Here is a 24,918-nt window from a genome sequence, read left to right as displayed (position 1 = left end):
ATATATCAGTTACTAGTCATTTTGCTCAAGATGCTACTTCACTTCTGCCTACCTCCTAGTAAAATTATCAGAATCATGCCCCACCTACTTCCCTCTGCCAACAGAAATTGTCCCCATCTACCCCTGGAGGCAGCCAGCTGCCTGCAGCCACCTTGGCTCCTTCTTGCCTCTCCCACCTCTGCTTCTGTCGCTGACTCACTGTTACCATCTGCGGGCCTGGGCAGCAGAGCTCTTGCTTTCACCCACCCATCACCTCAGCTGAAATAAGCTTATGGACACGATGGTACAATGTGAGATTCACCGATTCCACCAGGTGGTCTTGTCTCTTGGCCATTGTTGCTTTGTGTTTTGCTAAGCGACAGGTGAGCGACTGAAGTCATTTCTATTCATGCAGACTGACATGATAGAAATGGTTTAATTTAAAATAAAATCACTGAAGGACCTGCTGACATGTATACGAGGAAGGGAAGTGCATCAAAGTTGCATCAGAACAAAAAAAAAGTGTTACATGCATATGGTTACAAAGAAGAAAGCAATAAACCCTAAGAGTACTTATTCTACTTCTGCAGAAGATAAAAAAACAGAACAGCAGCACCAACACTAAGTAAGGAGTCACAAGGTCTGAAAAGACAAGTATTTTGCTCAAATATGTGTGCATACAAATACCTAAATAATGAACGGGTAGTAAAAAGCAAGTATTAAGCAACTTTTTCTGCAGACTAGAGGAAATAAGTCCCCCAATACTAACAGCACTTACCTCACAGATACTCTTTGATGATGTCTGTATGATATTTGTAACAATATGTGATATTACTGTAAAAAGGACAATTGTATCTTAACAACATCCCAGTGTCCAGACCGGTGAGGAGTCACACTCGCCCGTCGGGAGCTGATGAAAAATGCACCCAACCATGCAGAATTCTAGCGGGAAAACTGGAGTCACCGGATAATTCATTAGCCAATATACGGTTAATCACTGGCATATGTGATTTTAAAAATAGGCAAGGTGTAGAGCTGTATTCTGATCTGGCAGGATGACTATTAGGAGAAACTTGAGACAGAGGTCTTATGTTGTGGTTGTATATATCCAAGCATGGCAGAGCAACTAAGAGCTTAAAGAACTCCCCTGCAAGTGTACATTAATGGAGAGATGATAATGTGCAGAGGTAGGAATGAAACTTGCATTGTCATATCTCTGTATGTGCATAGCTCCTTGGTAAATGTTAGAGACGTTTATACTGAGCTGGGCATCTGTAGCCCAGTTCAGACAGCTGCATCCTATAGTACTGATTTCTGATTAGTAAACACAAAAACTTTGATTGATGCCTACAAATATGTGTTTAGTCATCACAGTTCACCAAGCATGGATTTATTGCAATCAATATGCCTAAAGTTAAGAGTCAAGTAGATAACATTTGATCGATGAGTTGAAACTATGAAAAAAGACAGTTTTCTTAAGTGTTGTTTTGAGAAAGCAACAAAAAAAGTAGCGCTTATACCAAGCACACAGTGTGCTTTATTTGTATTTTCATGGCTCAAAGGTGTTGCTGAATCCAATTTCATTTTCCTGTAGAAATGTGAAATGTTGATGAATTCGATTGTCCTGCAAGAGGTGTTTGGCATTTCCGAATAACTCCTCTACATCTGTGACCATTCCTTCTCCTGGGATGCAGCTCATTTATTGTGGTTTATTGCTTCTCCCTTCTCTCCTACCTAACATGAGACATTGTCCACTGTCTTGGTGGTCCCCTTATTTCTGCTGATTTTATCACATTTTTCCCCTCCATTCGGTATATTTAATTTGAGCAGATTCTTAAACATATAACTGACACAACTGTGAATTTATTTCCAGGTGATTGTCTGTATCAGTTAGAAATATATCCCCTTTTTTTTCTGTGAAACATTTCTTCCTTACTAAGATATCCGTTTCACATTTGACATCCATAAAGATTAAGCAGCATATACGGAGCAGTTTCTACTTCTAAGAATAATCCAAATAGTTGCTCCCTAGCACGCTGTTCCTGCAGCATCGGTTGTTAGATTCAACAGGTAGGACGATATGTAAAATCTTGGTTTTCTGGCCACCCGGTGTTTCCAGTGAAACCAGTCTTGCAGTCTTTGCATGCCCAAATCTCCCAGTGCCTATAAAGAAAGTCAGGGTGCATAAATAACTCAGGATCAGCTGCATGAGTATGGGACTTAGAGTAATGCAGATCTGCTATAACTGTTTTAATTATTTTCTAACGCAGACGAGGATCCAATGTCTCACTGACTTTGGACATGAGCAGTTTGGGAAGCGTTGAACCTTTCGTCTCTGTGCCAACCCCACGAGAAAAAGTAGCGATGGAATACCTACAGTCAGCCGGCCGCGTCCTGACACGGCAGCAGCTTCGAGATGCAGTTGCGTGTTCTCATTTACTTCAAACAGAATTCATGGTGAGTTTAACAACAACCTTTAAATGAGGATTTTTGACATAATTGGCACAACAGAAACTGGGGGGGTAAAGTAATTCGTCAACACTTTAACGTCAAGGTACAAATCATTTCCAAAGGGCAGATTAGATAGTTTCAAGGTGGTGTTTTATGTTTATGCACTAAAGACAGATAAGTATGTCAGTTATATCCATGGATAATACAGATTCCTCTCGGTTTGAAGTCCCATTCATAGATGGGATAAATGTCATATTAGAGCTACAGTACAAACAGCCAGGACTGTAACACTGACAGTTTTAAAGAGATCATAAAGGCTACAATGACAGAAAACACAGTAATAATTAGAGATTTTGTTTATTCCCATGTAAAGATCATGTATGGTTGCAATTTGAAGATTAAATTTTTAGTCACTATAAATGATTTTTTGGAGCAGACAGGGACACCCACAGTCAGTCGGTCCAAAATATCTTTAACAAACACTCCATACAGCAAGCCTAATATTCTCAAGACCAAAAAAACTGAAATGTCCTACAATTTAATACTAAAAAGGGTAAGAATCTAAAACGAAGACAGTGGCCAGGTAGAAACAAGTCAGAGCAGAAAAACTCAGTCAGGGAAAACACATTATTACGTATTACTTTAAGACCTGAAAAAGACTGGTGTTGCAAAGTAGCCAGATGAAAGAGGCTATCAGAAATAAGGAGACACTCTTCACAAGGGAAACAGAACAGAGCATAAACTGAAGCCAGTTGAATGTGAAAGCTGAATAAGGCAGGCCAAAAAAGGTTTTGAATTAAAGAAAAAAAAATCCTAACTTCATTTTTAAATAGATCAAAAGCACAAAGCTTACCAAAGAGTGCAAGGATCAACAGATGATCAAAAGGGTAGAAAAGGGATTTGGAGAAGTTGAAGCAATAGGAGAGAAGTGACTGCACTATTTGCATCTGTGTTGACCATAGAAGAACTTAGGGAATTTCCTTCCTCTGTGTCAGGAGTAGATTCAAACAGGTCACTGGAGAATCTGTCTGATATTCAAGTGTTAATAGAAGAGATTCTTGAACAAATCAATAAAGTCAATAAAAGCTGCCCACTAGAATAAGCTACTATTTACCCAGGAATCCTAAAGGAGTTCATATATGCAATTATTGATGTATTTACTGGGCAGGTGTAACCTAGCATTAGGTCCTCAACAGTTGAGGAATCAGAGGGCCAGAGGTAACAGGAGTTCTTCAGAAGGGCTCCAGAAGATATCCAGAGAACTGCAGGCCTAGAAATCCGATATCTAAATCAGAGAAACTGGAAGAAATTATAATAAAGAAAGAGGACAATAAATATGTAAATAAATGCAATGCACTGGGGAATAATCTATATTGCTTTCACAACTGCATGCTGCTCTGATCTTTCCATCTTGAAGCGCATACAGAAGTATGGCGAACATAATCCCAGACCAGAGCAGCTTCTGTATCAGAAGATGCTAAATAGACTAGACAAGGACTCTTCTGCCTAGAAAAGGGACTGTAAGGGTCTCTAGCAGAAGCCTATAAAATCATGATAGGAAGGAGAAGGGGTGATTATTAATGGTTTTTCATGCTAAAAGAACAGTATCAGGTGACCGGTGCAATACAAAGGAAAGCTTGTCCCATTCTAGTTCCCTCAGATGCCTTGCTACCAACTGCTATAGGAGGTTACCAGTTATGCCATTGGTTCTCTGCCATTCTGCTGCTTAGGCAGGAAAGCTAGAAGAAATAACTTCATCGTTCTTAAACCGCCCATGCTGGGAGTCAGTTTGTACAGACAACTTGGCACCTTCATAGAATCCTGCTTACCCAAATCCTCTCGCACAGCATCGTTGCATGGCTTTGGGGCAACAGCAACTCACATTTTATTTGTCCCTCAGGGTGGCACAACATGACTTTGGCCATTCAGTGTTTTCACAGAACTGTAGTGAAAAGATCATGACTTGTCTATTCCATTTTTAACCCATTTTTTAAAATGTGTTTTAAGATGAAGCTGTTGAACATGATCTGTTTAATATCTTCCTTGCTACACATAATAGCTTTAGTAGGAACTTGAGGCATGCAAAGAACGCAGTGTATAACCCTCACTTGTTCCTCTCACTCAGCTTGTTTTAACTAGCTAAAGAAATAAAATAAGACAGTCTTCTTGAGACTAAAGTTATTAGTTCCCATGAAAACCTTCTAAGTGTGCAAAAAGTGGATAAATGTTCAAAGTTTTCCATGGAAAACTGAAACATGAGCAGTTTTGGGTTATTTTTAGTTCTTTTTCATTAACATTTAATTTTTTTATTAACAATTAAGGGGGTATTAACTTTATTTTTTATTGTAAAAAATGGTAAGTTACCATCAAAATATTTTTCCATAAGACTTATTAAGAAAAAAGAGCTATTTTCCTTTTTTTTTTTTATGCTGAAAAAATGGTTGGCTAATTTTACTTGGGAGAATATACCTGATTTGCAAGGAAGAAGAAGCATAAATTGCCCAGCATATACTTCTTTAGTAGCCTGAGCTGCTACTGTTCAAAAGACAGAATGTCTGAAGTTGGTAACAGAACAGAAAAATTAATTATTCCTGAAACACTGGAATGTCAGAAAATACAGTCCTGCATGGGAAAATGCCGGATTGTTAAATCTATAAAATTTGGTTCTCATAAAAATTGAGGGATGGGTATAATGAATATCTGGCCTAATTTGCCTAAATTTTGCCACATTTTCTTGAATGCTTTCAGAGACTCAAATCGTTTCTCTTCGAGTGTATGAACAGTTGTAGTATTTAAAGGCTAACATGAGCCAGAATAGCTGTTATTAGCTGTTATTACGACATAGTTGCCATTACTGAAAGCTGATGGGACGAATCCCATGACTGGAGTGTGGCTATCGGTGGCTACAGGCTGTTCAGAAGGGACAGGTGAGGAAGGAGGGGCAGAGGCGTTGCTCTCTGAAGAATAGCCACGAGCAGGTTGAAAGCTTATGGGTAAGAATTAGAGACCGAGGCAACAGAAGCGGCCTCGTGGTTGCTGTCTACCACAGGCCACCCTATCAAGGGGAGCCTATTGACGAAGCCTTCTTCTACAGCTACAGGAGGCATCACACTCCCAGGCTCTCACCCTGCCTGGGGACTTCAATCACCCCAACATCTGCTGGAAAAGTAGCACAGTGAGCTGTAGGCAACCCAGGAAATTCCTGGAGTGCATTGAGGATAACATCTTAAGCCAGGTCATAGACAGCCCTACCAGAGGGGCTCCGATACTGGACCTGATGGTCACCAATGCAAGTGAGCTAATCAGTGACATCAAGACTGGAGGCAACCTGGGCTATAGTGATCACGCACTGGTGGAGTTCGCAGTCCTGAGGGATATGGGTTAGGTGAAAAGTAAAATCAGGACCCAGAATTTTAGGAAAGCAAAATTCCAGCTCTTCAAGGAGTTAGTCAATAGGATCCCCTGGGAAACTGCCCTCAGGGACAAGGGAGCAGAACACAGCTGGCAGATCATTAAGGACACTTTCCATAGAGTCCAAGAGCTCTCAGTCCCCAGGTGTAAGAAATGAGGAAACGAGGGCAAGAGACCAGCATGGCTGAGTCGAAACCTGCTGGTCAAACTAAAGGGCAAGAAGGAAATGCACAGGCAGTGGAAGCAGGGACAGGTATCCTGGGAGAGTACAGGGACGCTGCCCGGTTCTGTAGGGATGGGGTCAGGAAGGCCAAGGCACTTCTGGAGCTGAACTTGGCAAGGGACAAAAAGAATAATAAGAAGGGCTTCTACAAGTATTTTAGACAGATATTTTGCCTCAGTCTTCACTGGCAACCTCTCTTCCCACACCTCTCAAGTGGATGGACCACAAGACAGGAACTGAGGGAGGAGACTGCGTCACTATAGGAGAAGATCAGGTTCGTGACCACCTGTGGAACCCGAACATTCAGAAGTCTATGGGACCTGATGAGATGCAAGAGTCGTGAGGGAACTGGCTGATGTAGTTGCTAAGCTGCTGTCCATGATATTTGAAAAGTCATGGCAGTCAGGTGAAGTCCCCAGTGATTGTAAAAAGGGAAACATTGGACCCATTTTTAAAAAGGGTAGAAAAGAGGACCCTGGGAACTAACTTCCTGTCAGCTTCACCTTTGTGCCTGGGAAGATCATGAAACAGATCCTCCCTGAAGCTATGCTAAGGCACATGGAGGACAGGGAGGTGATTTGAAACAGCCAGCATGGCTTCACTGAGGGTAAATCCTGCCTGACCAACCTAATGGCCTTCTATGATGGAGTGGCTACATCAGTGGACAAGGGAAGAGCTACGGATGTCGTCTATCTGGACTTCTGTAAGGCCTTTGACATGGTCCCCTACAACATCCTTCCCTCTATATTGGAGAGATATGGATTTGATGGGTGGACTGTTCGGTGGATGAGGAATGGGTTGTATCGTTGCATCCAGAGGGTAGTGGTCAACAGCTCAACATCCAGTTGGAGATCGATGACAAGTGGTGTCCCTGAGGGGTCCATATTGGGACTGGTACTGTTTAATATCTTTATCAATGACAGTGGGATTGAGTGCACCCTCAGCAAGTTTGTGGATGACACCAAGCTGAATGATACGGTTTACAAACCTGAGGATGGGCTGCCATCCAGAGGGACCTGGTCAAGCTTGTTAATTGGGCTTTTGTGAACCTTGTGAGGTTCAACAAGGCCAAGTGCAGGGTTCTGCACCTGGGTCGGGGCAACGCCCAGTACCAATACAGTCTGGGGGATGAAGGGATTGAGAGCAGCTCTGCCAAGAAGGACTTGGGGGTACTAGTGAATGAAAAGCTGGACATGAGCCGACAATGTGCGCTCGCAGCCCAGAAGGCCAACCGTATCCTGGGCTGCATTAAAAGAAGCGTGGCCAGCAGGTCGAGAAAGGTGATTCTGCCCCTCTACTCCGCCCTGGTGAGACCCCACCTGGAGAACTGCATGCAGCTCTAGAGCCCTCAGCACAGGAAAGACCTGTTGGAGCGGGTCCAGAGGACGCCCACAAAAATGATCAGGGGATTGAAGCACCTCTCCTATGAAGTCAGGCTGAGAGAGTTGGGGTTGCTCAGCCTGGAGAAGAGAAGGCTCCGGGGAGACCTTATTGTGGCTTTTCAGGACTTAAAAGGGGCTTATCGGAAAGATGGGGACAAACTTTTTAGCATGGCCTGTTGTGATAGGACAAGGGCTAATGGTTTTAAACTGAAAGAAGGAAGATTTAGACTAGGTATAAGGAAGACATTTTTTACAATAAGGGTGGTGAAAGACTGTTACAGGTTGCCCAGAGAGGTGGCAGATGGCCCATTCCTGGAAACGTTCAAGGTCAGGTTGGACAGGGCTCTGAGCAACTTCATCTAGTTGAAGATGTCCCTGCTCATTGCAGGGGGTTTGGACTAGATGACCTTAAAATGTCCGTTCCAATCCAAACTATTCTATGATTCTATGATAATTATAAGGATATCGCCCAGAGAGGTGAAATAGCCCGTGAACAAAGGCATATATGGACATACATCTATAATTGTATGCATGCAACTGAGCACATGAATGAGTTCAGCTTATACATTATTTGTAATTATTTAATTATGTATAAGATATAAATGTGTTTAATAAAGCAAATCTATATATGTTGCCTATGTAGCTACAGACTTTGTATGCTAATTTGCACATGTTCATGCTATTTGCAATCTGCTGGGCTTATTTTCCCTCACATTAGCAGGAATGTTTTGTCCATAATATCATGATTTTTTTCTGGAATAATCTCTTGCTTTTCACAGCCAGTTTCAGAATAAGTGACTTGTCTGTGGCTGTGATCCATGGTGCATTGTCAGATTTCTGTCTGTGCCCTTGGCCCCACAAGTACTTACTACTGGGAGGAGCCCACTGACTAGAAAGTGTTTACAGGATGTAAGTGATTAATATTATTAATTGACCTTGTTGGCTCAGAGAAATGCATTTCTGTTTTCAACTCGGTGGCATTTCTGCGTCTGTCAGTAACTCGCCAACTGATGAACTATTTCAAAGTTTCAGCAGGCATCAAGAGGGAGTCAGGCAGGCAGCTGGAAGAGCCCCACTGACCACCGTCTCTTGTTGTGCAGGCAGAGGATTCCTCCTCACACATCTTTTTCCAGTCTCTGCAGATGACAGATGTAGATCACATTAAACACCAGCTTAATGCACTGCGCACTCTCAGTTTGTATACAATTCAGCAGGGAAACCTTTCAGAAGCCATGCACTGATGGTGCTTATACTAAGACAGAGCTGAGCCAGGGAAGCTCTAGGTTAGCCACTAGCCTGTACCAGGGCCAGTTCGGACAATTCAGAGCCCAAGGGGCAAGGGGAAGAGTCTCACAGAGGTCACCACTGGGAAGGGGTGAAAGTCAGAGGTGGCAATGAGAGGCGTGTGGAGCTCATTTTGTAGTTCCATGGAGGAGGAAGGGGCATCAGAAGCAGGACAGAGGTGAGATGGTTTGACCTGAAGGAATGGGGATGAAGTTTATGCAGGAATGGAGTCTTACAAGTGAGAAGTTCCTGGGCTTAGTGCAGGCATCATATGGATGGTAGTACAGGGAGCTGAAAACGGCTTGGGTGAAGTACCTGCAAGGAAGGTGTATCTTAGCAGCAACACTTTGGCTGGCCTGAAATGAGAGGCAGCGAGTCATTCTTTTGAGGAGTCAGCTGAAGAGCAAGGAAGACATCAAGGAAGAAACTGACTGAGGGAGAGAGGAAGAATAAAGAAGGTCTACTAAACACATGGGCGTAAGGCAGAGAAGGAAGACAAATAAAAACCAACAGAAAAGTTGCAGCCTCATCTAGTAAGTTGTTCAGAAGCCATGTTGGGAAGCAGAAAAGAATCAAAGCAATTCATTATGACCTATCTAAATTTTACTTGAATTTGGCTTCTCTTCAACCAGAAAAGTAAAAGGGTAGCTTCCCTGCTTGGTGAACCCATGTGAAGATCTGCTGTTGGGTGCATCCTTGGCAAGCTCTTAGGATCCTCGTCCCTGTTGCTCTAAAAAAATCCCACAGCAGCCAGTCATGCTGGGCAGAATCAGAGCTTGGGTCTGAAGGACAGTGGCCACGCATCTCGTCTGTGCCAAAGTCCTTGGGGACACCTGCGCCTGGGGAGTTAGGAAACAGCTCATTTTGGAGGAAAATCCTTAAGTAAATTTTCCAGTGGTGCAAGTCAAAGGAGGTTTGCTCTGAATAAGGTAGGAACCTCCTTTTGTGCCTCTTCATGTTCCTATGTGTCTGTAAGAGGCAATTATTAATATCCCGCCGTCTCTTTGGATAAACATCCCAGGCTAGCAATGAAGTTTTCAAGTCTCTAGTAATGACTGTGCTTTTAAGTAGAACTATTAGTTTACTGAAGGTCACATTCCAGCTTGCCCTAAGATAATTTAAATAATTGTGGCCAAAACAATTCAGCAAAAAAAGAAGATTTGAGTCAACTGAAGCATTTTTAATGTGATTTTGCCAGATTGTTTTGGTTGCTAAAACATCCCCCACAATCAGGATAAAAAAGAAAAGCAAACCCCACTTGTTTCATCTTGCCATTTTCAAAGAGTTGTTTTTATTCAACTGTAAGAACACTAACAATGTTTCAGGACCTCAAAATCAAAATTATTCTCCCCTTCCTTAGACCAATGGAAACATTTTGTTCAGTTAAAAGTTGGAGGATTTTTACTTTTCATCCTGACAAACAATTTGAAAAACAGTAATTTTAAGTTGATCAGAAGTTTATCATTTGTACGTTTTTGGAACTTCAAGCAAACTGTCGCATTAGTTACTTGCACAACTGCATATTCAAAGAAGACAATGTGGATCAGTCACTAAAAGATCAAAACGAGAATCAAGAGAAATATTGCTTCAGATTTTTGTTACACTTCAGTCACTGAATGCAAAAGGCTAAGGCACTTCATTCTAGTAGTTTCTATAAAAAGCAAGTGAGGTCTTTGACTGACATTGTTAAGGACTTTGCACAAAATTTAAAAAAAAAAATGCTGTCTATTAATATTTAATTATTTTGAAAGTTCCTCCCCCAATTATGTAAAATGTTGCTCTTTTCTGCTACAGCACTGCAGTCTTCAACTCCACTTTTCTAGAACTATTGTGCATTTTAACCTCTCTCCTAATCCTGTAAAAACTTTGCTTTTAATAATTCATCAGAAGTGTTCCTTGGAAGTTACCCCTTCGATATGCACCTCCCTGTGTTTATTAAAGGAAGGGTGTTGACAGGCTTGAGGTGGGAACCACTTTTTTTCTTAATAACTTTGATGTCAAAAGACAGTTGTGTAACAGCAGATGGCCTTCTGGTGATAATTTCCTGCGTGGCTCCTTTGGAAACACCAATCTGATTTAATTTATTTTTTATAGGAAATACCAATGAATTTTGTGGATCCCAAAGAAATTGACATCCCGAGTCATGGAACTAAAAACCGCTATAAAACAATTTTGCCAAGTAAGTGAGTTAGCCCATGGTTTCCTACTATGACATTTAGTCCTGCTTTGAGAACGTATTGCTGTGAAAATCTAGCTGTCTTTAGCTTTGATCATTGTGTACCTATTCATAAGTGTATTTATAGGCCATGTAGAAAGACAACAAAAGCCCAGTGCTGTAGGACTGGCAAATGCAGAACTCTCGCTGGATGCTTTAGTAGGTACACACTTTGGCAGCATCCCAACTACGTACTGAAATACAACCTGGGTGCACGCTGGTTTTCTCTGGAGGACAGCTCAGGCAGATTGGAGTCTCCATCTCTGGAGACATTCAAAACCCACCTGGATGCGTTCCTGTGCAACCTGCTCTAAGGTGACCCTGCTCTGGCAGGGGGTTGGACTAGATGATCTCCAGAGGTCCCTTCCAACCCTATGGTTCTATGATTCTATGGGTAGAGAGAGGTCTGACATGCCTCGCAGTTGCTCCCCAGATCTGGAGGACGAGAAGATCAAGACTGCTGCCTCCGTCACAGCCCACACCTTCTTGCAGTCACTGAATTCCCTCTGGTTGGCTCAAGCTAGTTGGGATCCTGTCCAACAATAAGTGTCCCAGACTAAAAAAAGCAAGTTCAGCCTATCTGTTCTTGTAGTGGACTTCCATCTTTAAGTCCTCTGGTGGTTTTTTTTTTCTTCTCCATGCACCAATTGGCTTCGTGGAAATCTGTTCACATTAGTAAGCAAACCGTCCTTACTCAGTGTGTCCTCATCGTCGCTGTAAACTTGTTACTGCTTTGCTATACTGCTTCTGTATTTTTGTTGGCCCAAATTCTTTATTTCTGCCAAGTAACCATTGCTTTGTTATAATTAGAGGTGATTGAAAACTTTTCAGTGGAATAGTTTTCCTTCAAAATACATGTTTCTCTGAAAAGCAACTATTTTCCTAACATTTGTTGGGGGATAATGAGATATTCCATTTCTCCTTTATTAATCATTTTGTTTTGTGTTCAATTTCAAAATAGGTTGCAGAAGTTTTAACATTGCACTAAATATAGACGTGAATAGTTGAGTTTTTATAAATTTTGACATCACCAAAGTGAAAAAGTTCAGCGATTCAAAATGTTGGAGAACACTCCTACAGAAAAATGTAAACACATCCCTTTGCTTAGGTTTGGAATGAAGAATACTTTTAAAATGAGAGCGTATCCTATCAACTAGAAATTTGTTCTCTAATCATCTCTATAATGTCCTTGCAGGCCTATGTTATATGTTAGTCATGCAAATTCACACACTTTAAATGACAAGATTTCTCTCAGCGAGCCTGAGCACATTGTAGTTTGTTCACATCATACAAAGGCCTTGCAGTCAAATTAATGAAAACTGATGGCCTTCAGCCACTAGATTAGTCTCAGAAACGCGATACGTAGCTGGGAAAGAAACTTGTGTGGAGTCCTCGCTTCCCTTCAGCCCCCACTAAAATTCCCATTGACTTCAAGGTTAGTTCATCTATTGCAACCAATGGCTGTGTGCAGCTGAGCGCAGTGGGGGAATGTTGAAGGGAATTAAAGAAAATAAGGAACTGAATGCAAGTTATATACCAAGTAATCAGAAAATTCAGCGTCCCTTGGAGTCTGGCCCAGTGTCAACAGGATGTACATGGAGGGTGAAATCCTGACCCCTTTGACGACAGCAGGACTTTTGCCATCAGCTGCAGTGGAGCCAGGATACCGCCAACCCTCCCTCTGCCTGACAGGCGGATTTTTGGAAGGAGTTCTCCCTTCCCATAGCATCTCGCATCCCAGCTTCCCCAGCCACCACTGGGTTCGCCGTCAGCAATGCCTTGCAAATGCGTTGAGTCCTATTTCACTGCAGCATGTGTTTTGAATCGGGACGCGACAGCTGGGCCGTGGTTGATGCTGATGAGCTTTGAGAACCAGCATGCCTTTGTGTTTTCACCTCCAGTTAGCTGGGACGTGCCGCTAACTCTGAGGCACATTTCCAGTCCAAGCACGCTGCCGGTGTGCACCACAGCTACTCACTGACAGGCACTTTGTAACCAGCTTTGACAGAAATCAAAAGGCCTGTTGTGCGTTAGCACCAGGCTGTTTCAAAGAAGATATTTTGAGGATTGAGGCACATGCTCATAATAAATACTCGCACACCCCACACCCAGTCCGAGAGGGTTTGGAAACGATTTGAGTGATTAAATAGAACAGCCTTCCTGGTTTCCTGCTGAGATGATATCAACCCGCTGCTTCGTACGCCCGCATCAGCTTTTCCATTCCCAGCGCTGGGTGCGTCCCCTGAATCGGGGCACCTGTGGTGACAAGTGACGTTTGAGCTAATGGATTATCACCTAAAAATGCCCAGTCCTGCCAGCTCCACCCTCTGCGCTGTGGAGGATGTTCTCCTTTTCTAAGAGATAATTTTGTGACAGGGTGCATGAGGGCATGTTCATGTTAAGAGATACTACCCAGCCAGCCACACTCACGTGAAATAAAATGAACGCCTAATGAAAATTATTCTAAATGGAAAACTATAAAGTGCAGGAAATGTTACATTTCGAGGAAAGATGTTTCAGTTGCAGTATAACATAGCCAACGCTCTCATGCAAACATTAGGATGCCTCTTTAAGTGTCATTTGCTTTATAATAATATGCTAATACAACAAATAGGGGACAGTGTGGGATCAGAGACAAGTGGCTAAACAGTTCCTTAAAATCACTGTTTCTCCATCCCTCCCCTGACTGCAACCCCACCCCCGGGTCCTGTTAAACCGCACTCCGGATCTTCAGCTGCATTCCCTCTGCCATCCACCTACAGCGTTTCCCACACCCTCTGAGCAGGTTCCCAATCCTGCACACACACCTCCCAGTCTCTCACCACAGCCACATCCTTGTGGCAAAACACCAGCCCTGCTGCTCACTCCTCATCCTCTTACTCCACATCTTCACCTTTGGCTGCTTCTCTCCTGCAGCCCCCACTACATGTCCCCGCAGCAGGACCTCGGCTTCAAAGCCCAGTGTCTTTTCCCCTTCCTATCTCACTTTTCCACCTCAAACCAGAAGCAGAAGTCCTGTGGTGCTTCAAAGCATGTGTGGGCTCTTGCTTACAAAGGAGCAAGTGGCTTAACACTATGCTGTGGGTATCTTGGTGTGTGCAACACATCCAAGGTACCTGGATGTCATTCCTTATCCCTTCCTGAAGAGTACCCTCAGGGCAAAAGCCTACATGAAAACACTGGTGGCAGAACAGCAGATTCACAGTAACATGAAGGCAGAAAGCACTTGTCAGGTCAGCCCCACAAATCCACAAGCTGTTGCTTGAAGTGCTTACACTAAAACTGGCCCTGGCACTCCAGCTAAACACAAGGGGAAAGTTAAATCTCAATCATATGAACAAAGCACTTTATTATGCAAGCTTATAGACAAATATAGGAAAACCGTTTTCTTGATGTTGAGAATTTTCAAGCTCCCTTGCACCACAGTCTTGGCTACAAACAGTCAGATTTGCTCCAGTCCTGCTCCCTAGTGAAGGCAGCAGGATCACCAACTGGCTTTCAAAGACTAAAGAGAAAAAAATCATATTTACAAAGCAGAAGGGCAGATTTAATCTTAGCGGAATTCAACATGGGTTCATCAAAGCATTTTTGTATATTCATGTGTGTCGCCAAAATGTGTCCCAGTCATGGTCACCAGTATCATAACATCTATAATATTTGTACATACCCAGTATTATAACAATTGATCTATGTTAGACTGCATAGTTAAAAATGTGAATGGATATTAGGCAGACCTTATTTTTAGTACATAAGAAAGATTCCCTTTGCATGAATGAAACTTTATTTTGTAATGCTGAAGCATGTTTTAAAATGCAGAAGCACTCACCATGAGAAATCTGTTAAATTTTCCATTGAGAAATCCTGGATTGTATTGGAAGTGCCAGGAATTATTCAGATGAGATTAAAAAATGATGCATAGTTTACCGGTGTTTTATACATGAGGTGTTTTGAGGCAGTTGTACTATTTGCAAGTCTAATAGCCTATTCTCCACCTGGCAGAGACTGGGAATGCAGTCTGGTGTGATTCTTCCTCGTCCTGTGTTACAATGATTACCAAATAATACCGGTATCCGTAAATCATTTATAGACTGCAGGCAAAACCAGGCAAAATAGAGGTGCATGAATTTCAAAATGTTTCAATATCTGAAAGATTTATGATCTTTTGGGCTGCAAGTGTGAGGGCAGTCTGCCTCACAAAATTTTCATCTTCCTTTCCTGCTGACAAAACAGAAATACCTTAAGCCCCTCTCACACTATTTCAGTCCTGCTGTTGGTAAGGCAACTAGGACCGGACTAGGAGTAACAAATGACTTATCTTAGAAACGCTGCAAATGCAAACATACCCATGCCCGAAAGAATTCAGAACATAGTAGCAGTCGAAATGGAAGTTGTACCCACTGTACAATGAATACAGCCTTTGCAATGGGACAAAGCCCTGGGTCTTCATGACGAAGTGGTGTTCATGGAGTGGATGAACTGCCAGCATCGATGGCAGTGCGGGAGGCTGTCCAGCAGTGCCACCATACAGCCCACTTCTTCCCTGCACTGGGCAGTCTCATGAGGGCCAGCTACAGCCTTTATAACACCCTCCTATTCCTCCAGCCTGGTAATTTCAGGACAATATTAATTTGTTAAAGATGGAGTTAGAGGAAGCTGCTTTACTCTAACAGGAGAGTAATTCCAGACTTCCTAGATACATGGAAGAAAACAGCGGTAATTTTGCCTCAGTCAAAATTGTAGGAGAGATTTTTTATTAGTAATTATAAGTGCTTAACAGCTCTGCTGTGTTTCAAGATGCTTTACAAACATTGGTGAATTCAGCCTTGCAGCCACCATCTGTGTCTTTCTGCTGTAGCTTGACTCTCAGACTTTGCCATCCTTGAGGAAAAGATTAATACCTGCAAGGTGTTTGTCATTCAGGAGGAAGCTAATTACTTCCATTTGTGTCTGATGATTGCTTAGTGGCAGCGGCACTCAAGTTTTCCTCCTTTCAGAGCTGAGTTTACAGCATTTACCTATTTCATAACTGATCAGGACTGTTAATTTATAAAAGATTCCCATTCGGAAGCAGTGTTTGTTTCGTTGATTGGAGTTGGAAGGAGGTCTCAGAAACTGTACAACTGATTTATCTGCTCCTTAGTAACAGAGGGATTTATCTCAAGACATGGTAATTAAACTGGATGTTGAGTCTGCTTGGAAGAGGTTTTTTAAGGTAGGGGTCAAGCTACACCAGAATCAGAGGCATTGTGTGAGCTAGAGGAAGCGGGTGTTTTTTTAAGGCCACGTAGCCTGAGGCATTTGTGGAAATGGCTAATAATCACTCTGTGCTGAAAAGGAATGAGAGGTTTCCTGTCCTCATATTGTTAAGGGGGGAAAAAAGCTCAAAGTAAAGAAGTTGGGAAAGCTAGTACAAAGAGATTTTAACACGAGCTAACTAGAGTTCATGTTGTGCTATTAAGGCAGAGGACAAGACTTCCATGCCCAGACTTTGAACTAGGAGTCATGCATTCATTTGCACATTTTAAGAAACATACTTTCAAAACACCAGCCTGGGTCCTGCAAAGGCTCCACTCCTGTCCAAGACACTCCTGTGACCTCCAGTAGGAAAAGGACATAAAGTATGTTTGGGATGATCCCTCCTCTTCCTTTGATTTGCAAAGGTTTTATCTTGTTCTTAGGAACAGGATGAAAAGTCACAAAAGAAATCCAAAAGCAACTCTGAAAATACTAGGTTTTGCTACAGCAGAAGTACATCAATTATATATTTCTTGTGTAAACAGCAAGGCTACATAATAAATAATGTCTTTTTACCACTGTCCAGTTCAGCATCCACATATGTATCTTTGAACATATTGCCTAGATTGCACTCAGCAAAGCAGAGACTATTTCAAAACCATATACTGTCAAAAACCTGCTGATTCTAATTAATTATTCAAGCAAAATGCCAGAATAAAAGATTATATTTATCAGTACAGAAATATTTCCATATCATTTTGTTAAAAGTAGAATATTTTTTCAGAAAAGGTGTGAAGACAAAGAGTGCCCCTAGACAGCCACAACATAGGCACCTCACTTCCCTTCTCCTTACCCCTTTCTGTTACACCGTGTAATTGAGAATTTACTGGCTTTAATTCGAAAAGGGTAATAATACATGGGGGATCACATCACCACACATGAGCAAGCAAAAACTTCCTTTGCAGGAAGGATTTAGTAATCCCCAGCTCTGTACTCAAAAGAACGGGCCCCGACTCTGTTCTAGATCATCCAAGACAGTGAAGGAAAGAAGAGAGTGAAGGAAAATATTCCTGTATTTTGGCATTGTGTCTCCAGTCTAGTACACATGAATCATCACCAATTGTGTCTGATGAGAACACAGGACTGAAGGGAAGGATATGGATTACCTAGTCCAGACCCATTACAGTGAACTTAAATTGGTATAAAAACATATAGCTGATTTCATCCTAGGCAGAGGAAGCTTTTCTTAATTTAAGTCCAACTGTAGTCATTGGAACAGTACAACTTCAGGCAAAGATATCAAAGCTGAATCCAAAGGACTGAGTGTCATTATCGAGCATTGTACAACGATATGACACAGGTTTCAGAGACAGTCTAGGCAGGTCCGCTTGATACTGTGGACAGGCAGACTAGACCTTGCTGAACATTGCCTGGACCTGATAGTGTTGCTTCAATGCCCGCAGCTTGCCGAGATACTTGTACACAGCCCAGCATTGTGCAGTAGAGGCATACCTCAGTTACACGTGATAATCCTTTGTGGAGGGAAGAATTTGATGCATAATGCTTTCGTTGCTTGACAATCCCGAATAACAGTTGATTATTTTCTTCAGCTAGTCTTTGATTCTCTATAGAAATCTTCTAATGATGGGTTTTCTTTCCAATTTCCATCTTCCTTGTGCTCTTAGATCCTCTAAGCAGAGTGTATTTGAAACCAAAAAGTCCATCTGACTCCTTGAGTACCTACATAAATGCTAACTACATTAGGGTAAGTAAATGTACACTCTTCATGTGCTTTTGAGACAATATTTGATTTTCCACATGAATAGCTGATTTTGCCAAGGTGCCACTCATTTTATTACTGCTCATCTTTATTGATAATCCCTAATCTTTTTGTCTACATTGATGTGATAGAAATAGTTTCATGAGCTGTTTGTAACAAAGACCACATAGCCATGAATGTACTAAAATGGTTGCAACAAGAAAACAATTTATCAAATAGTTTATAAAAAACATTAAGAAACACACGCATTACAATTTGTTTACTTCAGTGTTTACCATTTAATATTGTCCCACGGCCTCATAGGAAGGAAAAGAGGGTTACATTTTAACAGTGACAGAGATACCAGTATTTTGGTAAAGAGAAGATCAGAGTCAACATCAATATAACCTGTATGGTTGATCCTTGGAGTCATAGTATCCACAAAACAAGTTCAATGGTGGTGGATTATTGTCATGCATAACTATATCAATTGGTAGTCCTGAAATCAATTAATTAATAAAATAAATTATATATATTATATTTATATAAATTAAATACTGTAACAAGTGTGTGAAAAGCAGTATAAACAGATGTGTTAAATTGCACACGTGCACCAGCACACGCACTTGTTCACATTTTACTCCCTATATAGAATGGTTACGTGATACAAAGACTTTACCAGCACAAACCCTGTTGGAAAGCATTATTTCTAAGTGTCAGCTATGTTGTAGTCCTCCGTGACACACACAGAGCCTTCTTGAATTTATGGCACAGCGTATACTGACAAGACTACTAAGAAACTACTTCAGTCATATTTTAGGAGTGTAGTGCTCAACCTGCACAATTAAATGTTTTGATTAGAGTTATGTACCAGATCCTCAGCTGGCATAAATGTAATAGCGCAACTGAAATTTGGCCCCAGAGCTCTACAACAACGTTGCTTATTTAAGTAACAGTACATGAATATATACATACACACCCCCCATGGCCCCTGCCTCACTTTACATCCTGTACTGTCAGAGGGTTTATGAAAGACGTCGTCGTGTAACTAAGTAGAGTGGTTCTCTTTGGAGAACAACTCTTCCAGTAGCTAGGCCATGTTTTGAGCCCTCCCTTTTCCCTCTGCCACCACCCTTCAGGCCAACATACAGTGATTTCTCCTGTTGCTAACACCAGTTGAATTGTTAGCAACTGCAGAAAAAATACAGTCCAGCAACAAAATGAAATTTCACATCCATACATGTAACATCATTAGGCTTGGTGAGATCCCAACAGACCTGTCTTGGACAAAGCACGTTCAGGCAGATTGGTAAGTTGGTAAGTAGGAGGACTGTTTATACCAGCTGAGGATCTATCCTGTTGGTTCATGCAGTGAGTAACAGCTGTCAGGAAGAAAGGCACCCAAAAGGAAGGCCCATGGCTAAAGGCTCCTGCACCACCTCCAGCTGTTCTCCATTCACTCATCCCCTTCAGACATTGCCAGGATCACCTGACCTGCGTTACTGTTGGGCACCCTGTCGCTGCACAAACTCACAAGTTCTCCTTCTCACCTGAAAAATAAGAAGGCAATCTCTTGTTTTTCTCATTTCTTCTTGCCTTTCCCTTTCCTCTGCTTCCCTGCTGTTTGCCTGACCTTTCTTTGACCTCCTGTACACTTGTGTGCCTTGGGACTCCCTATACTGATATACTGTCCCTCTTATAAGGTTTCATAAAGGCACTTCTCCCTTAGCAAAGATGCATAGCAGCGTCTTTTACTCCACAAGCCTTCATGTATTTTAAATCTCTTTTCCTGTCATGAATCTTCATAGAATCCAGTTTTATAGTTCTCATTTTTTTTCTGTAGCTTGTTTACTGTAAACTATCTTGTAAACACTGCAGCAACATAAATCATGGATTAAAGTACCACTGGATGATGGAAAGCCCCAACAACTTGAAGAACAGAGTAAGCTAGGAGAAGCCAAGTAAGCAGGGAAATCTGAGAGGGATTGATGTATTTTCAGGACCATTTCAGTCCATTGAATGAGTAGTTTCCAGAGGAAAAACTGTTCTACTGAAAAATTTCTGATCTGCTCTACTGTTAGTCATAACTGCTTTCAATTTAAATAACTCTTTTTTTTCTTTTTTTTTTTTTAAATTCCAGATTCTTTTTTCTGCTCTTTTAAAACAGTCACCTGCAATTTTGGTCCACCACATGAATTTAAAGTAAATGGTTTTGTGTCTGTCTCTAAACCAGGGATATGGAGGTAAAGAGAAGGCTTTCATTGCAACTCAGGGACCCATGATTAATACCGTGAATGATTTCTGGCAGATGGTTTGGCAAGAAGACAGCCCTGTCATTGTTATGATCACAAAGCTGAAAGAAAAAAATGAGGTATGACAACTAGCCAACCTGAGAAATTATTCCTGTGTCTTCATACTGTAGAAAGAACCTTAGCAGATATAGAAGGAAGCTAGCACATAACTGGCTCTTAAATACTCTGGTAATGGGCAATGTGAAAAGCAATGCTGGGGTAGCCAAATATACCAACTTCAATTGCATAGCAATCATAAGAGATGTATTAACAAAAGAAAAAAGGAATTCCGTTTTCTAGATCTGTGCTGTTGGGTTCATAATTTTTTAAGAAACAGCTCATATGTCTGTTGATCACCTCTGTACTTCTTGTTACTTTCTGGTATGTAAAGAATAGATGGTTAGTGTTTTGATTAGAGGTTTCCTGACATGGTTGAAGTTTGCACTTTGCTATAACGGCAGGTTTTGAATCCATTCCAGATATTACAGATCTTCAGATATCCCAGAAATACAGTTTGGGCTCCCAAATGCCAATACCATGGAGGGACTTAGCCAGAATGCAACTACATGGCTCTTTACCTTAGTACCAAGTGGAGATGACAATTGCATTTTAATTGCTAATGGTCATCTAACTGCCTGTTACACATTCTGTGACTTTTGGATCAATTCCCAATTACATCTTTAATGGCTTTATTTAGTATTCGTATAAATTGTTGCCAGGCTTTCCTTGATAGTGCTAGAGTCCATATTTGTGACTTCCAGGCACTAGGAATGAAAATGACTCTCCCATGCAGAGGGCCAACACAAAGCTCTGTTCTGGGAGACTGAATGTTAAAGAAGTGATTTACAGGGCTTGTGGACAAGAGAGAAACAGACATAAAGGAGTTTGGCTTTTTTCTTGAGTCCAAACTGCTAGACTTGATAGCACTTCCCAACTCCAGGTAGGTGCCTCAGCCGCGTCTCAGCACCTTGCCGGGTGAGCACCAGGGCCATACTGCCCCTGCTCCACTCACACCCTGCTCTTCAAACTCAGATACATGTGATAATAGAGAAACAGAGTTTATTCAGGCAAAGTCTGAGCCATCAAGGGGCCAAGATCAAGATCCTGAGTGCCTTCTCAGGGCTCAAACTCACTGGTCCATTTAAATATGGACTCAGTAGATGTACTTTTCTTTCTTTTGCCCTTGGCTGCTGCTTGGCTCTTTGTCACCGTGAGTTTGGGCTTCTAACATGAAACTTAAAATCCAGTGTATTTTAAGAAAGCTGTATGTAAACACTAGGTTGGTCTTGTAAAATATCCCAAGACATATTTCCAATCCAGGTGCCATTTTACACTAGACTGTTCAACCAAGTGTCCAGAAGCCTACATTAAAAAGATTATTCCTGAAAATGTAGAAAACTTACCCCAGCCTAATTGGCCGAAAGAACAAGTATTTCACTGAGGAAGTGCTGACTGTTTAAACACTCACATCTGACACCGTGTAAGAAGAATGACTTGAAAGAAGTGCCCAGTGGTTTCCATCATGTCAGGAAGCCCTGTGTTTACCTGAGTTACGCAGGCTCTAGGCACTGGTGTTTATCCGCATTGTTGTGGCCTGGCAGTGGTAATTTCCTCCTAATAGAAAGGGTGGGGAATCTCAAATCGTTCCCAGGCTATATAGAGAGGCTGTGTTTGCACAAGCCGTCCTGCCTGTCTAGAAACCTTAGGAACTCTCCCACCGTCAGCCGGTTCCTCCTGAAACCTTGCTTGCTATTGAAAAGAAAACAGCTTAGCTAGTGGCTATGCTCAGCATATTAACTTCACTGTTAAAGTATTTTCTCTCTGTAGAGAAGGCAAGAGCAGATGTTATTTAGCAAAATAGCACTTGATATTTTTTCTTCTCTGCTGTGTTCTGCTCTGTTTCCGTTGTTTTCAGGGAGGCACGTCCGCAGTGTATACACACATACAAATACCTGCATACTTGAAAGTGTATTCATCCACTGATCCACATCCGTACCTGCACAAATAAACCCCCATACCTAACTCTCAGGTATAGGCCCCGTTCCAGTTGGTATAACATCAGTTAGCTCAAATGGAGGCTATAATGTACTCTAATGTATAAAGTGATGTATAATGAGGGGCTGTCAAATGAGAGACACATGACAAACCTTAATCTCAACAATGAATTCATTTATTTAGTGTAAGTAAAATTATTAGTGTCCTAGTTCAGTATAGTCAGTATATTCACATCATCAGATGTGATGAATTTGCAATAACAATAGGAATTGTGTGAAATGATGATAAACAAAGGTTTCTATAGAGTTACTTCCTTCCATCAAATGAAAAAAAGATGAAGACACTGTGGTAACAGTATTTGTAAGATGGATGAAGATATAATATGAAAGTAAAGTGCTGAGCAAAATACTGATTTCAGCTGTATGAAAAAAAGTGGAGCATTAAATTATTGGATTTTCTTTCCTTTTCATTTTGAACTCTGTTAAAAAAAAAGGAGATTGATTTATAAGCAAGAATAATGCTGAAGGAACTATGAGTGCTCTGAGTATTTTAAGCAGAATCTGTAAATCCTGTCCTCAAAATTACACAAGTGTCTGAACAGATTGGAAATCTACCTGTGCAAGGAGAGTCCACAGCAAAGGAGCTTCTGCCTGAATAAATAATGAGAAATTTGTCACTCTAGGCTATAATTTTTGGGCTAATATGAGGAAAAACACATCTCATCTAGTGATCTAGGTGCCCTCCCTGGTCACAGAAGAGCAGTAGTCACTTCCAGAGGGTGATCCATCCCACTCTAAGAGAATGAGATAAATCACCCACTGGAGGTGACCATCTCTAACTCTGTAGTACTATTTTAGGACACAATCTTACAAAGCTTTATCCGGAAGGCACATCTAAATTTCATATATTACTGAGTTTAGTCGAGACAACTGAGCAATGGAAATTAGACAAATATGTGGAGTGTAAGAATTTTATAGACTTCTATATAATTTTGTAGAGAAGTTTATAGAATTCAGTTGTATCAGCTGGTTTTCCTGGTTATGTTATGTACTCCACAGATAATATGCATTTAGTTTGCCTTCAAAATTTACTAGCAACGTTACCTGTTAACCAGGGAACATCTTTTGGAAAGCATAAATAAAGAATATTGTGCAGCATTCTGCAAGAAGAACGAACTAGTACTGACAGATGGATTAAACAATGTGTGTTTATTCAACTCAGATAATATAAATCTTGTTGTCAGTAATTATCTAGGACAATCTTGTTAACTCACTGTTTAAAGCTCACATTATTTTTCACGTAACATTTTTTCCCTCGGTCTGTAGGCACCCTTATCTACACATAGCAATACAGGTTTTGGAATTCGGAAATCCTGCCTTTTACAGAATTCACATAAGCTTCTTTGAAGATTACTTACTAGTAATTGGCACCACAGATATGTCTTAGGTTTTGGAAAAACTTAAGAAGATTTGGTCCTAACTTTGAGGATTTTAGTATATGAAGGAAAATCCTGCAAGCCCTCTTAAAGTATACGTCTCATGCTTGAGTTAGTAGTGACTGTAAATAGGTAAATAGTGACTGTATATATAGTGACTGTAAATAGGCAGGAGTAAAAAGGGGTTCTGGAACTGAAGCTTTGTTATAATTATTCATTACTGTTGTGTCTCGGCCTGGTTATTGGGACATTTAATGTGTAAATTTGTTAGCGTGGCTATATGGAAAAATAAACAAGAGGAGCTGAAGTAAAGCAACTTGACAAATACTTGAGAATTGTTAAACTAATTTTGTTCAGGGTCCAAATCCAGGCAAAATAAAGCAGGTAAATAACCCCTCAGCTGAGAGCGCCTTCCTCCATTCGGCAGAACTGGGGGACCAGGCTGCAAGAGGAGCACTTCTGGCAAGTTAAAATAACCTGTGCTCCTGAGCGCAGACCGACCGCAGCAAACAGCAGGTGCCAGCCCCAGTCCGAGGCAGCGCCGGACCCTACACAGTCATGGAGACCCACCTCAGGAGCGGTCCCATGAAGCCTGGCACCTGGCGGGCACGGGATGGGGAGCGCAAGGAGACAGGACAGGGGATGGAGAGAGCCTCAGCCTGCAGCCCTGTCACAGGGGGAAGGACAAAGGCTGAAATCAATTAGAGGTCATGCGAGAAGCTGTTTCTTGTATAAACTTCCTGTTCAGGTCAGGGAATGTTGTGTTGTTTTGTTTTGTTTTTTAAAAAAGGGTCAGGGACCAGATCAGAAATAAATAATCATTTTTAGCAAAAAGCTAACCAATGGAAATTAATCCAAGGGGGGAATCTGAAAGATGGCAGGAACATGAGGTTTTCCACATGAAAGTAAGAAGATTCCCAAGCTTTTGGCTGCCATGCAAGTTGGTTACGATTTCTTTTTTTTCTTTTTTTCTTTTTTTTTTGAGCTTAAACATCTTTTAAAAAATCCTGCTCATAGCTGTTTTATGTTTGCTGACTACATAGACGATTTTACATCCAATCCCAAGCTCACAAAATATGTGACCTATTTAGAAAGTGCTGTAATGTACGAGTATGCTGAAAGGGAAACTATGCGGCCTGAAAGAGCAGCAAGGAACAGAATCAGGACCAGCACATAGACTGGAGGTGGAGGACTACAGGATGATAAGAACAAGTGGTTTCTTCCTTCTTTCTGATATATACAGTAGGCGATAAGCTTT

General features: G+C 41.5%; 1 protein-coding gene across 2 annotated transcripts in view; it reads left to right on the top strand.

Annotated features, from left to right (window-relative positions):
• The window catches only part of PTPRR (protein tyrosine phosphatase receptor type R), a 156,482-nt gene that overhangs the window by 116,108 nt on the left and 15,456 nt on the right, over nucleotides 1-24,918 (top strand). For both annotated transcript variants that reach the window (XM_074573229.1, XM_074573239.1), the window contains 4 exons: nucleotides 2,250-2,436; nucleotides 10,825-10,909; nucleotides 17,866-17,945; nucleotides 20,173-20,310. In XM_074573229.1, coding sequence (XP_074429330.1) covers nucleotides 2,250-2,436; nucleotides 10,825-10,909; nucleotides 17,866-17,945; nucleotides 20,173-20,310 — 490 coding nt within the window. The remainder of the gene's footprint in view (nucleotides 1-2,249; nucleotides 2,437-10,824; nucleotides 10,910-17,865; nucleotides 17,946-20,172; nucleotides 20,311-24,918) is intronic.

Source organism: Larus michahellis, chromosome 1 (genome assembly GCF_964199755.1).
Source record: "Larus michahellis chromosome 1, bLarMic1.1, whole genome shotgun sequence".
Classification (NCBI taxonomy): domain Eukaryota; kingdom Metazoa; phylum Chordata; class Aves; order Charadriiformes; family Laridae; genus Larus; species Larus michahellis.
This window is presented reverse-complemented; position numbering and strand designations above follow the sequence as displayed.